The sequence below is a fragment of the Mesocricetus auratus genome, unplaced genomic scaffold (assembly GCF_017639785.1).
Source record: "Mesocricetus auratus isolate SY011 unplaced genomic scaffold, BCM_Maur_2.0 Super-Scaffold_100015, whole genome shotgun sequence".
Classification (NCBI taxonomy): Eukaryota; Metazoa; Chordata; class Mammalia; order Rodentia; family Cricetidae; genus Mesocricetus; species Mesocricetus auratus.
The window spans coordinates 26,482,281-26,497,528 of record NW_024429198.1 but is presented as its reverse complement, the minus strand read 5'-3'; the positions used below and the strand labels follow the sequence as shown (position 1 = coordinate 26,497,528).

General features: G+C 42.7%; 1 protein-coding gene across 5 annotated transcripts; it reads right to left on the bottom strand.

Moving 5' to 3' along the window:
- Positions 1 to 4,865: 4,865 nt before the first annotated feature.
- Positions 4,866 to 14,958, bottom strand: LOC101826680 (zinc finger protein 58). 5 transcript variants are annotated; one of them, XM_040757709.1, is made up of 5 exons: positions 14,827 to 14,917; positions 10,879 to 11,029; positions 10,065 to 10,191; positions 9,194 to 9,289; positions 4,866 to 6,657 (listed from the first exon to the last, which is right to left on the bottom strand). In XM_040757709.1, the coding sequence occupies exons 3-5, from the start codon at positions 10,186 to 10,188 to the stop codon at positions 5,384 to 5,386; spliced, it is 1,494 nt and encodes a 497-aa protein (XP_040613643.1). In that variant the 5' UTR covers positions 10,189 to 10,191; positions 10,879 to 11,029; positions 14,827 to 14,917; the 3' UTR covers positions 4,866 to 5,383. The 5 variants fall into 5 exon arrangements, with proteins under 5 accessions (XP_040613643.1, XP_012979093.1, XP_040613645.1 ...); XM_013123639.3 differs by lacking the exon at positions 10,879 to 11,029 and having other exon boundaries at positions 14,827 to 14,958; XM_040757711.1 differs by lacking the exon at positions 10,879 to 11,029 and having other exon boundaries at positions 9,976 to 10,191; positions 14,827 to 14,849.
- Positions 14,959 to 15,248: the final 290 nt, after the last annotated feature.

Here is a 15,248-nt window from a genome sequence, read left to right as displayed (position 1 = left end):
TTGTACAGCCCAATACTAGTGACCTTTCTGTTTGGAGGCATTTGACACTCTCTTGAAACTCACTATTCATCACGTTATCCTGACAAGAGCTATTTCTGAGCAATTCCCAACATGCAATTAGTTATGTCAGATACTCATGAGGCTACAAGACCTTGATGAATCTTTACTAAATCTCCAGTCATTTTAAAGGAACCCAGTGCAAGCTGCACAGACTGGGAACTGGGCTGCTTTGTTGTGCTCACATGCTGAGGTGAGGGAGGCCAGAAAAGACCACCTGTGGTGACTTCAGGAGGCTCATGAGCTGGAGCTGCTATGTTGGCAGAGCAGTGTATTCACCCTACACTTCTTTAGCCTTCTAAAACCCAGGCATCCGGTGGCTTAACCTGTCAGGGAGTCCAGGCCCCGACTCCCACCGGCTGTGGGATGTGGGACCACTTTTTCTCTCCTGGAGGACCTCTTAGCTGTGTGATTCTCCTCTTAGAGAAGTGATAGTGGGTCCTGATGGCAGCTCTTTCTAAGATATCTTCAAGTCTGCTTCCTCTGTGATAGGATATTCCTTCTGTCCTTGATACGCCTTTGCCCTGTGTCTATGGTCTGCCTTGGTTTCTGCCCCAACAAGCCTGGCTTCTGTTTTTATGTTTCTCCTTTTCAAATATATAGAAATAATCACCTTTAGAATATTGCTATTATTACACATACATGAACATATCCTGTTGAAGCTGGGGTTTGGTGTCCCTACATTAGCCACATGCATGTGCATCTCGAAGGGGCCTTTAAATCTCCTGTCCTAAATCAGTGCCCCTGATTCTAAGGCAGTGAAAAGAAGATCAACTAATAGCCAACAGCTAACATTGTTTATCTCCTGATCTAAAGGTGTCTATATAAATGCAGTTAAAGTATCCAGTCATTTTTCCCAGGTTGGAGTTGTAGTTCGGCCATAAATGCATGAGGTTCAGGTTTAGAGGAAGCAAGGTTGTACAGAGTAGAAATACTTAATCATGTGCCCACCCTCAGTCATAGCAGCCTGCAACCAGCGTTCCCTTTCAGTGACCTCAGAAGTGGGTGCAAGCTGGGTTAGCTGCTCACTAGGCAGCCAGGTGACCACATGTAATCAAATCCTTGGTCACCCTTTGGATCCTATAAGCCTGCTGGTGGCAGATACTGAACTTCTGATGAAATGCAGCCTACTGTCTACAGGTTGCGGTTAGAGCCACGGACCCAAAGAAGCCTCGAGATCACAACAGCATAGAGTATGGGTGCTGTAGTGACCACTGGAACCTCCCAAACCAGCACCTCACACCCATAATGGTGTCATAGCTGGAACCAGGACTCTAGTCTCTATACTGTCTCCACTATTTGAATCCTGCCTTTATATGGGAAACTCATACCTCATTAGAGTGATACTTGTGCCCCTGATCATTGTTTCTTTACTCAAAATAGTAAAGAATCTGAATGAACATAGATGTTCATGAATATATTAATGGAAAATAGGATGATAAATATAAATGTATGTTTATTTCAGACACACAGAGGGGATGCTATTTAGCTCTTAAAAAAGTATAATAAAAAATTAACAGAAAAATGGATGGACATCAAATGTCTATTAGTTGAGGTCACCCAGTCATACAAAGAAAATGCTGCATGTTCTCCCTCATGTGTTATCTAGACACTAATACATGTACATATGTGAAGACATGTGTATGTGGGTACAGCATGTAAAGTGGAAATGAGAATGAAGTTTGAATATTAGGGTTGAGGAAGGATTTAAAGCAGGTGATGAACATGGGTTGTGAAAGAGGACATAAGAAAACTGATTTTCAGGTTCCAACACCGTCATGGATTTTAGTTTTCATGTAAGACGTGCAATATATATGCAGTGCAGACTGTGTCAAATCCAATGTGAAAGCCTCAGATTCTATTCTGAATGTCCGTTCTAACTGTACAGAAGTGCATGACCTCTGTAGTGTCACAGGCTTTGTCTTGGACCACTAACCAGCTCCCACATCGTAACAAGGAGACTTATTAGTTATGAATGCTTGGCCTTCGCTCAGCTCGTTTCTTGCTAGCTCTTATAAAGTCACCTGTTTCTCCTCATCTACATTTTGCCTCAGGGCTCTGTACCCTTCTTTTTTCTGTGTGACTTGCTTTGCTGCTGTCTCCAAGAATGTCTCGAGGCCGCCTGGCTTCCGACCACAGCTCGTCCCTCTCTCCCTTGTCCTCTTTTCCTCCATGCTAGATTTCTCCTTCTTTTATTCTGACTGGGGGCCCCACTTATCCCTCTATTGCCTAGCTATTGGCTGTTCAGCTTTAATTAGACCAAACAGGTGCCTTAAGCAGGCAAGATGAAACAAATATAACACCTTATTACATCGTTAACGAAGGCAGCGGAAACAAGTGTAGCACACCTTTACACAGTTATGTTTCACAGCCTAAACAAATGTAACACACCTTTGGCTATCTAAAATATTCCACAACACTGTAGTTTTCACATGCAATTTTTTTTTTTACTTTCAACATAACGGAGTTTAAAATTGAAGGGGGGGATTAGAAATGCCACCTGAAATTATAAATCTCTGCTATACTATTAACTCCTAAGAATATGTGTCTGCTATACTATCTACTCCTGAGCTTGTGGGCCTCTGCTACACTATTAACTCCTGAGTGTGTCTGTCTCTGCTGTACTATCTGCTCCGGACAGTGTGAGCATTTGCTGTACTATTTACTCCTAAGCTTGTGAGTCTCTGCTAACTTCTTACTTGAGCTGGTCCCTTTAGAGGCTTCCTGCACAGACAAGCTATAAAAAACCATTCTCTTATAGAACATGTGCATATTCATTAGGGTCATTTCCATTCATAAGCAAATCTCCCTCTGTATTCTGAGGAACTAGGTCTGCAGAGACTCCTACCAGGGAGAAAACATTGACTCCCATACACACAGCAAACTGCATCTTTGTTCAAGGTGTTTTGCTCACCACATCTTAGACATTAAAACAAAACAAAAAAACAGAACCTTCCCACACAGCAACCTTTGTTATTAACTAGGACGGCATTTAAGTCTGTTTTCTCTAATGTGCACATGACATTCACATGTTAGTAAACTGTTTTTTAACAAAACTCGGTGATAGAAGGCATGTGATGTGTTGTCTCATAACTTCCTACCCACCAAGTTCAGTTGACTGCTACACCTCTTTCCTAACTTAAGCAATGATGGATAACCAGGAACCAAAGCAGCTGTGATCACCATGGATGTAGGAGTGAGGGAAGGGAGGGAGGGGAGGACACTGCTCATCATTCCTCTGTTGTACTCATGGCAAAGCCGCCTGGAATATGAGGTGAGTCTGGTCACATCTCTTTTCTGCAAAGCCATCCCTGTCTCTTCCCTGAGGTTACCCTGCTGCAGGGCCCCTTAGTCCTCAGCATCTGAGCCCTCTCAAGAGTCCTCAATACTTGATCCCTCAAGATGCCTTTCCAGTAGGATGCTGTCCCTCTGTAAACTTTAAGACAGCCACAGTCATGTCCTGTAATCACTGCCCAAACAGGTCAAGTTTGGATGTCCAAAAGCATCAATGTTTAAAATGATATTTACTTTGGGAGAATTTAATACAAGCATATTACATGTTTTCTTCAAATCCCAACATTCCTTCACCAATTACTTTTTACCCTTAAAATCACTTTACTCTCCCAATTTGGTAGGCTTTTTCTTTGTTATTTCTTCATTCCACTTAGAGCTCCCTCCATGTGTAGGGGTGGAGGACAGTTGTCTGGCTGGACCCTGGAAGCCTCCCAGAGCACTCTCTCCCTCAGGAGTCATCAATTGTCCACAGCTCCTCCACTAAGGTGAGACATGGTGAGGCCCTCATGCAGCCGTGCTTACTGTATGGAGGTGTTTAACTTGTGTAAGTTTTGTCAGTGAGGTAATAGCTACAGTATGTTCATGCATGAAATGGTACTGATATTTCTAGCAATGTTTCACTGTTCTAGAAATGTCTCATATCTGGCTCTGACACTCTTTTTACCTCTTCTCCCTGACTTTTTTGGCTTTAGATGTGTGATAAGGACGTCCCTTCCAATGTCTGATACAGGTGTCACTTTTAGATTAGGTCCCTCCACAGACTATTATTCTCTACACTTCAACCAATTGTGAGTCTATGTGTTGGTCTCCATGTACCACACAACTGCTATATTCTGGTGTATGTAGAGGGATGCCTGACTGTGGATATAAAGATGAGACTTGGATTTATTTAGGTAGTATCCACTGATTAGAATAACTGCATTAAATTCACCCTAGGGCTTATCATCTACCCAGGCACAAGTATCTCACCAAATTAACATCACTTCAGTTACCGTTTGTGTAATTTGCTTCAAGTTCAATAAGGAAATACTTGTTTACTCTCAGAACTCTCCTGCCATTATTGCTCTATGGACACTGTTGTTTTTCTGAGGCACAGCAGCCGTACCTGATACTCTTGCTAAGTCACCTGATGACTGGGCCTCTGCAGCTGCTGCCGCTGCCACCTTGCTCCTGAGGCCTTAGACCCAAGGAGCCTACACATTGTTTTAACTAATCTCTTTATCTATCCATCTATCCATCTATCCATCTATCCGTCTATCTATCTGTCTATCTGTCTGTCTGTCTGTCTGTCTGTCTGTCTGTCTGTCTATCTACCTACCTACCTATTCATAACCAGTAAGGATTCAGAAACCAGATACCGGATGAAAACCTGCCACCTCAGAGAAACAGATCTTTTTACACACCAGGGGAGATATTATAGGAGCTTAAATGACTCTACTGGGAAAAAAACAATAACTATGCCACAGCCCAGATATCAGAATTTGGACAACCATGGAAAAAGTTATGACATTGTAAATGTTTCATGGAACATTTATAGTTACAGAAGAAAAAAACTCATTAATCATGGCAAGTTTCAAACACAGTGCTTGAACAAACTGTTGGGGGTTATAGCAAAGAGAAGTTTCTACTGTTCTCTGATGACATTCTTAGCATTTGTGCTGTTGTAGGTGAGATGTTTGTGTTGACATTGCAAAATAATGAACTTAATATTCTCCACTATGGATTCATTTGAGTTGGATAAGATCTAAATAGTTGGCAAAGATTTTTACCACAATTTACACACTCATAAGTTTGTAGTCAGAATGAATCATTTGGTGTATTTTAAGGGTTGAAGAAGTAAACATTTTAGGACATTTGTAGGATTTCCCTCCTGTAGAAACTATATCACATGTTGAATAAGGACATAAAGATTAATAAAGTTTTGCCACATTCCCCACACTTTTAGGGATTGTCTTTAGAATAAATTTTCTTTTGTTTAATGTTGTCTAAGGGAAGAAGATGAGGAAAAACATCTGTCACACTCTTCATACTGCTAGGGTCTCTCTCCAGTATGAACTTTCTTGTGTTTCCTAAGGGATGAGTGATAATGAAAGGCTTTGTGACACTCGTCACACTTGTATGGTTTCTCTCCAGTGTGAATTGTCCGATGTTCCTGAAGATCCCTAGAATAGCAAAACCGTTTGCCACAGTCATCACAAGTATAAGGATTGTCTTCAGAATGGATGGTTTGATGTCTTCTAAGGGGCACAGATGAGTAAAAACACCTGCCACACTCTTGACACTTGTAGGGATTGTCTTCACAGTGAATTTTTTGATGTCGCTGAAGGGATGATGATAAGTAAAAACATTTGCCACACTCCTCACACTTGTATGATTTCACTCCAGTATGGACTATCTGATGTTCCTGAAGGTTTGCAAAACAGGAAAGATTTTTGCCACACTCTGCACACTTGTAGGGACTGTCTTCAGAATGGATTGGTTGATGTCGTTTAAGGGATGAGGCTGAGCCAAAACATTTGCCACACTCCTCACACTTGTATGGTTTCTCTCCCGTATGGACTGTCTGATGTTGTTGTTGGTGTGCAAAGGAGGAAAACCTCTTACCACACTCTGCACACTTGTAGGGATTGTCTTCAGAATGGATGGTTTGATGTTGCCTAAGGGATGCAGACGATGCAAAACACTTGCCACACTCCTCACACTTGTTGGCTTTCTCTGCGGTATGAGCTGCCTTGTTCCCACTGACGAGAGCAGGCTTAGTAAGTCCTCTGCCTGTCAGTTCACGCTTGTTGAGTTTCTCTTCACTATGCACTGCCTTGTGGCTCTTAAGGGATGAGTAAAAATGAAAGGCTTTGTGACAGTCCTCACACCTGTATGGTCCCTCTCCAGTGTGAATCGCTTCATGCTGTCTAAGGTATGAAAACGAGGAAAAGCACCGGCCACACTCTTCACACTTGCAGGGTTTCTCTCCAGAATGAGTTCTTTGATGTTGCCTCAGCATTGAAGGATAGTAAAATGATTTGCCACATTCTTCACACTTGTAGGGTTTTTCAGCAGTATGATTTTTCTGGTGTATAAAAAGTGATGAGCGTGTATTGAAGGCCTTATGACATTCTTTACATGTGTAGGGTTTTTCTCCAGTGTGAAGTCTCTGGTGTATAGAAAGTGTTCTATAAGAACTAAGGGCCTTATCACATTCTTCACACTTGTAAGTTTTCTTCCTTGTATGAAATTTCTGTTTTTGAATACTTAGTGAGTTACAATCAGTGGCCTTGTCGTAAACATTATAATCATTGGTTGTTGTTCCTGTTGACCAAAAGTTAAGATATGAACAAATGCTCAGAAATATTCTTAATACTTACAATGTTTATCTCTTTAAAAGGAAATATTTACCCATATGTACTGAAGCATGAATTAAAGACTGCATTTTAAAACCTATAGGCACTAAACATAATTTATAAAATATTGTAGGTAGAAATGATCTATACTTTTACTAGAATAGGGGCACAACCAAATAGAACATAGACATAATGGCATGTTACTCAAAGTTTAATATCTAAGTAAGTTGTAAGGATATTTTACTAACAGATAAACCCAGACCAGCCATTTTGAGTTACCTTCCAGAGACATCTGGGACCAGCTCCTCTGCTGTGAATCATCTTTTTTTTTTTTACAATAAGAAGATGTGTTACTCTCATTGTTAATGAAAAGTTGATTAGCAGATGGCTAGGCAAGTTGAAAGAAGGTACTGCCATGTGGCAGGGGGGTAGATAAGAAATACCAGTCCATTTAAAACGTAAGAGCTAGCTACAAATGAGCCTAAGGTATTGGCTGAGCATTTATCATTAATAGTGTCTCCCCTTTGGTTATTTTAGAGAAGCTGCTGAGACAGGAAAACTCCCCCTACAATTGTCGATCCAAGCTGGTGCATCCACATCCAAATTAGACCTGAGGAATCTAAAAAAAAAGTCCTAAACACACAAAAACAGAGCCAAAAGAGGCTTCCGGGTCTCATGTCTCTCACATGGACTGCAGTACAGAGATGCATCTCCTGGCAGTGGCCCACAGATCTGAGCCACCAGCTTGAGCTCCACAAGCACACTGGGTGGCAGGTTTGGGGTTTTGCTCACACAGACAGAAAAGGCTACAGGAGCTCAAAAAAGACAGATCCAGATTGGGAAAAAAAATCTCTAAATGGGTACAGTGTGTTTTTAGAATGTACAAAGGCTTAGGAGAGAAAACAGAAAGGGTATAGATAGTCATTAAAATATACATATGTTGTAAAATAATCAAGTAGAAGTCCTGAAAAAGGGAGTACAATAATGTAAAAGAAAAAAATCCATGTAAAGATGGGAAATACACAGTGTCTGGGTTCTGCAGCTTATTGTGTTATCTTCAGGCTTTCTGATTGCTAATTAAGGAACCACAGCTGCTAAGGCACATTTGATTGTGCAAACTGCTGGATTAAACCAACCTATATATTTTTAAAATGTCTTGACTTCAAAAAAGAAGTAAAAAAAATGTTTCTTTGGGAGAGAGGTTATGCTTTTATTTCCATAGGAAATGAGAAGCTGCTTTTGTTACATACACTTTTACTATGTGAAAGTTAAAACCTTCCTTATTAATTAGACAGAAAGGGGAAATGCCGAGGACTAATCCTTCTGTAAACTGTGAAGAAGTATTATTCTAATTGTTAATAAAAAGCTCATTGGTCCTTGGAGAAGTGGGATTTTCGGGGCAGAGCAAATGTTGGGATGAGGAGGGCAGAGTCAGAAGAGTCACCAGGACGTGGAGGAGCAGGAGATAAACATGACATATTGCCACGTGGCAGGGCGTACGTAAGACATATAGATTAATTAAAATGTAAAAGCTGTTAGAAATATGCCTGAACTACCAGTCAAGCATTTATAATTAATATTAAATCTCTGAGTGGGTATTTGGGAATGGCTGGTGGGACAGAGCTGATCCAGGCCCTATTGAAGAACTCTGCTTATATTCCTCAGCCTTGCTCCCATTACAAACCTGGAAACCAATGAAAATCTACACTAAGGAAGGCTGAAAATCAACAGGAGACCTTGAGAAGAAGGGACCACAAGATCTCTCCCTCCAATTGTACTTTCGGTCGTATTAGTTATAATGCTTCCCATAGGGCTAGCCACAGTTGCAACCCTGACTGGATCTGAAACAAGACATTTTCCTAACTTTGACATATCTGGAAACATCAGGTTTATATAAAATTTTGTAGTTTGCTTAAAAAGTTGTGAGTGGTAATATATCCAAGTAACAATTAGACCTAATATATGACAAATATATATGAACTTGAAAAAACAAAACAAAAAAACAAAACCCCCAAAATCCTTACCATACTGAAAGACCTAAATCTACTAACTGCCATGAACGAGGGGCACATAATCACTGTATCTGTAACTCGTTTGATGGACATCCCTGAATCAAGAATGGAAGGCCTAGAAGATCATCCTGTCCTCCTCTTCCTAGGTCAAATGGTCACTCCCTTCTGAACCAACTGGTGGTAAAAGCTTTGAAAAACCCAAACAGCCTCTGTTAAATTGGTGTACCTAAGGGCCCAACCTTTTCTACAATATGCTAACACTGTGAATCTCCACTGTTCCCCACTCCCAAATATTTCTAATCTACAGAACTGAAACTGTTGAGCCTCTGTGAAAGCTTCAGAGACTTAAACGATCATAAATGTCTGAGAGCTGTGCTTCGACAACAAAGAATGATTCCCATAGCATCGTGTTTCTAGGCACATGGAAAAGCCTGCCTTTCTGTTGGATATTTGAACCTCAACTCTGACCTTGACCCCCTCATTCCTACCCACCTGGGTGCATGGTGGCTGCTGTTTGTCTCTTCACATCTGAAATCTCTTGTCTTTGTTCCAGAAATGTTACCAGGTGTGGCTTAGGGACAGCAAGACCTGTTTGTAGAAAAATGCAGCAGGATTGTTTGAGTGTTCTTCTACTGGGAATTGACATGTCCCTTCCTGTGCATGGCTTATATGAAAAGAGATGATGTAACAAATGACTCCAGACAGCCATTTCCATAAATGTTCCCTACAGGATCACTACAATACAGCATCCAGATTCTGTGTTTCATTTAAAGGGATAGGGGAGACTGAATTGGGAAACATACACATAAGTGTTTTGCCTGCATGTATGTCTGTGTGAGGATGAAGCGTTAATCTAATTAAACTTTATCAATAAAAAATCAGGAGTCAGATATTGGGGTAAGAACCTGAAAGACAGAAGCAGGGGAGCAGCCACCAGGTATTTCCTACCTTTTCCATGCCAATGTCCAAACGGACTGAGATTCTGTCTCAGCGCCCCCTTACTACTTCCTGCCCTGCTCTCTACAGTCCTCCAAACCTCTATGGTCAGTTAGTGGCTAACTCTGTCCTCTGAATTCAAGCAAGCTTTATTTGTCAGAACACAATCAAAACATCATACAACATGAGGGTATCAGATCTTGGAATTACAGACAGTTGTGAGCTGCCATATGAGCAGTCAGTGCTCTTAACAACTGAGCTATCTCTCCATCCATGAAGGATGTTTAATACAGGAAACTCCCTCATTTTTCAGGAAAAACGAAGGATATGAAACTCACTGTTAATGTGGTCCAATGAGACACCATACAAAGTGAGGAAGGTATGTGTTGGTGGTGAAATAAGAATTCACAGTGGACGTGATCCTCACCCAGGAAATCAAGGTGGCTGTAATTCTCCAACATTACATCCCTGTACAGATTCCACTGAGCAGGCTCCAGGTATTCCCTCTCTTCTGGAGAGAACTCAATGGCCACATCCCAGAAGGACAGCATTTCCTGAAATAAAGATCAGTGGAGCATAACACACTTTAATTTAAGCCATAAATAATATAAATACCAAGAGCATCGGGCTGGATAGTTTCCTGTCAACTTGAAACTAGCTAGGTTCAATTTGAGAAGAGAGAAACATAACTGAGAAAATGTTTACCTAATACTGTCCTGTAGCTAAGCCTAGGGGGCATTTTCTTAATGAGTGATTGATATGAGATAGCACAGCCTATTACAGGAGGTGCCCCCCCCCCCGGGCAGGCAATTCTATGTTGTAACCCAAATTCTAATTGGTCTTAATAATAAACGTCCAGAGTCAGATATATGGGTAAAAGCTGAAACATCAGAGAGATGAAGGAGCAAACCTTACCATGCTAATTTCCCAGCTGAAAAGATATCGAGTTCCTGTTTCCTTTCACCTATATTTTCTCTACCCAGCTATCTCACTTCCTGTCTCCACCCAGCCATTTCACTTCCTGTCTATGTGTTAGCTAGCATTATGTATGTCCTCCTGTCCCCTCTAAGTTCCATTAGACAGCTGCTGCTAAGGTGAAGATATGAGAGGCAGTGTGGCAATTTTAGAGGCATCATACCATAATGGTCATTGCGTGGTTCACGGGTATACCGCTAAACAGGACTATTTATTGTTTCTCTCTTAGAGCTTGCAAAGCACCTTCCAGCATGAAGCAAACTCACCCTTAGCCAGGAGACAATCAGGTCAGATCAAACTCCAATGAGTCTTGTGTCTGAAGGGCAGGGTGTTTTCACCATTGGAAGGAGGCAACTTATCACAAGACTTTGGGGACAACTGGAATATATCCTCCATAAAGGCTCCACAGAAAAATGTCTTTAAATAAAGGACAGAATTGAGCAGCAATGAGGAGGCCAGCAGATCTTCAAGAAACAGGCAGAATGAAGCACTTTGGTGAAGAGAACACCCAGAAATTTCCCAAGGGAAGAGAAACTGGACTGTTTTGAAAAGTTCTTTGTAGCTAGTATAGAAAGTTACCACATTTAGAAGTGAGAAAAACAGATTCCACTCTTTTTTAACCAGGGCTGTGCTTCTCAACATGTGGGTCACAACCCCTTGGGAAAACCTTCATCTCCAAAAGCATTTACATTACAACATAACCTTAAAAGTACTTTTATGAAGTAGCAAGGAAAAGAATTTCATGGTTGGGGATCACCAACATATGAGGACCTGTACTAAAGGATCTCAACATTAGAAAAGGTGAGACTGTAGAACTAGCGGTCACCAAGAAGAGGGAAAATTACCAGCACCGAGAAGGGCAAGAGCCCAGAGAAGATGAAGACAGAAACATTAAACACCGAGAGAACTTGAGCAGGTCCCCAAAGCAGAATTAACTGTAAGGATCACTCCCCATACTGCCCAGCACAGCATACCATCAGTCACCATGGGGAAGTCTCTGCTGCCCTGAGGCCAATCTCCTATGGGACACTGGGTGGAGGGCAGTACACCTGTAGACAGGGAATCATTTCGGAGAGAATTTCCCCAATACTATTTATAAATGGCAAATATTTCAGGGGAATTTGAAACTGGCAAAATAAACTTCCTATGAAGACAAAATGCAAATAATGTCTATCCCGAGGAGGGGGGTGGACACACTGCCATTCATTAAAAATTGCTGCACATTCTTACTATAATTGGGAGGTGGATATAGTACTCCACTTGAATGGAGGCTGGCTGTACAGGGAAGCCTATAACAGCAGAATGGACAGAGTAGATGCTATAAGAATCAGAAAAAAACTGAAGACCAGCAGGACATTAGTGGGAAGTCAAAATGATATGAAATTCCTGGTCAGGATCTGAACAGTAGTGACTCTCCATTCAAAATAGACAATCTACCTCTTACGTAACATAGTGCTTAGAATATGAATGGCAGGCATCATGAAGCAGCGACTTGTAGACCTTTGTCCCAGGGCTTTATTCACAGAATAGTGGCATGAAACAATCGCTAATTTTTTTGCTTCAAGTCACCAAGTTTTGCAATTGCATGACACAGAAAGTAGATAAAACATGAAAAAATATGGGAGACAGTATTTTATCTGCTTTGGAAACATGAATTATATATATGCAACAAAACCAATATCACATGCTTTAACTCTGTTCACTACATGTCTAGATGTGCTTGGGGAGTTTAATAGACCATATATTGTTTCTGAGTCTTCATAAAGCAACAGTAAGTGGAGTGCATCAAATGAAGATTTGGGACATGCACTCTCATAAATCTGACTTAAGCCGGGCGTTGGTGGCGCACGCCTTTAATCCCAGCACTCGGGAGGCAGAGGCAGGCGAATCTCTGTAAGTTCGAGACCAGCCTGGACTACCAAGGGAGTTCCAGGACAGCCTCCAAAGCCACAGAGAAACCCTGTCTCGAAAAACCAAAAAAAAAAAAATCTGACTTAATTTCATATGCATCCTGCAAAGAAGAGAACAATGGAATGCAGATTTGAAAGAGTTGGCCATGCAACTCATTTCAACTCTAAATATGACACTGCATTTGATAATGACTATGGAGGACACAGTGGCAGACACTTTTATAACCAGATTTGACAATGTAACGAAAATCTGTGCTGCCCAGGTTTATTCCTGGCATGTGTTTGACCCCTGTTCACATTTTTGAAATGCCTCTCCATGGCCTCTGACATAATCATATAGATCGACCAGCAGGATCTGAATGTCCTCACCCTGCTCACCTCCCTTCCAGAGCTTTCCAGAGATGACATGTTTAACACAGCAAGGTTCACGCATGAGTTGTAAACACATGCAACTCCTCCTGTCAACTGACATTAGAATACAGTGACAGAAGCGGGGGAGGAAAGAGACAGGACTGCTCAACAAGGGGCACTGGACTATTGCACCTGTGGAAGAACAGGAACCCAACACCAGCAGTTTGCTTTACTGGTTGGATAGGGCAGTGCCCCCTGTGAAGGAGGTGGAGGGAGTGGTTTTGTCCTGGCTAACTGTGAGAAGCATCTGCTCACAGTGGAACCTCTGCTGTAAGGATGGGGGAAGCATCCCAGCTGTAGCCGCAGGGGGGAAAATACAAATACAAAACAAACAAACAAACAAAAATCAGTCAAGAACTGCAGAATGGAAACAAAGAAATAATGGAGTCTCAGATTAGATATGAAGGATCAAAGTGGGAGAAATCAGGAAAACCGGAAGACAGCCGTATCAGGTCACGGCAGTAACTAACAGATTCCATCAAAAAAGAATGAACATTTGCTGCATATAGGGAGGAATATTCAAACATGGCAAAGAGGATTCTTCCTCACAAAGTAAATGCAAACAAGTATCTAATCATAAAGATTTAAAGTCTTCAGTAAACACGTAAGGGACAAGGTTTGAATTGCATGTGAAATGTGTCAGAAGTTAAGCACACCTAGTTCGTAAGTCACCAAAGTGCTGATTGCATGGCTCTGTCACGGTGCTCACTGTAACAAACAAGGGATGAACAACAGAAAATACCACATCCATGAAGTATGTTCCTGACACAGACTCGGGTAGCCTAGGACTTGAATTTGCTATGAAGCAAGGGAGGGCCAGAGGGTCCTGCCTCCCCCTCACAAATGCAGAGGTGACAGGGATGTGCAATAGAGTGGACTGGAGTTTCTTTTCTGTCACAGGTCTGTTTACTTTAAATCAGGGAAACACACACAGGTCTGTGAGTTCTCCACACCCTGCTGACCTGACACAAAAGCCTGGCACCATAAAACAAGGCCATAAGAGATTTTCGCCTGTTCCTAGGGACCACACTTCTGGACTACCTCACCAACTCAAGGACAGATCAAGAGATGTTGACACAACCATTGTGGGCCAAGCAGACATCCTGTCTTTATGACAGTTAGTCCACCCTACATTAGGAATGAAGGACCTCTCAAAGATTTAAGATAATCCAGCCCTCAAGGTGAGGCCTGGAGTCAGCATCTCCAGTCCCTTCTCCCTGCTGAGGATCCCTCTGTGTGTGGGCTGCATGTGCTGTCTCACCCCTAGTCAAAACTTTTCTAAAGCAGCTGCCTGCTGTCTTCCAGAATTTCCCACCTGAGACCTTTGCTGTGCCTCAGAATTTTCCTCTCTTAATTCTTATACTGGCAGAGAAAAGGAACACAATCAAGACTCAAGACCCTTACACCAGGCAGGCTAGAGTACAGGAGGGGTCAGACACCCCGTTTGCTCTAAGACACTGAGAATCTGACAGCATCCATGTGAGAAGGGCTCAGCTCATGAAGCTGCTTCCCCACCAAAGCTGCTCAGGGAGCTCCCAGCTCCACCTCAGGAGCAGGTAGTCAGCTGACCATCGTTAGCTTGCAGTCCTGGTCACCTCAGCTGACCATCGTTAGCTTGCAGTCCTGGACCTTGCGCTATCATCTACTCCGCGCTCCCCGGCAGCTCTCCTGTTCCAGAAGCCCAAGGCGGACTCGGGCTGCCCGTCCTAAGGAAACCATCTCTCAGGGCACAGTCCATCGCCCTCTCCCAGCCCTGACCTGCAACCTCCCAGTCAGTTCAGCACAGCACCTCCAAGGCAGTTTCTCCGCCCTCGCACCCAGCCCAGGTCCGCCCCCTCCAAGACAGACCGCACCCCGCACAGAGCCTCAGGCTGCGCTGCACCCTGGACCAACCTCCAAGTCAGAGATACAGCAGGGCAGGACTCGAGCCCAACTTTGGGGAAGAAGCACTAGTGGAGACCCAAAGCCAGATCGCAACTGCCTGGACGGATCGCTGTGACGTCACAGTGGCATGGACTGCATTTCCCAGAAGTCTGCGCGACGGAAATCCCGGGACCTCTTCAGGTGATTTCTACAGTTCCTGTGTTTGTGCCCAGACTATGCAGCCAAGTATGGGAAGAGGATGCTAGCATTGCAGGATGTTAAGGTTCAGGAGAAATTCCATGAAAGACCACCAGACAAATATGCAATCAGCAAGGGTGTTTGATCCAGCATCCTGCAGGGGTCCAGGCATCTGACAAAGTGACAAAATGGTGACTCCGAGAGCACTTAGCAGGCTACTTTTAAGAACAGTTAGGGGAGGGGAGTCTGGGGGC

What these genes read in the sequence shown, in the direction of transcription:
- LOC101826680 (XM_040757708.1), bottom strand. An exon ending in CAGCCACCTTGATTTCCTGG is followed by an intron (nt 9,290 to 10,064) that starts GTGAGGATCACG and finishes TTCTACAAACAG; the next exon opens with GTCTTGCTGTCCCTAAGCCA. An exon ending in AGCAGCCACCATGCACCCAG is followed by an intron (nt 6,658 to 9,193) that starts GTGGGTAGGAAT and finishes TTTGGTCAACAG; the next exon opens with GAACAACAACCAATGATTAT.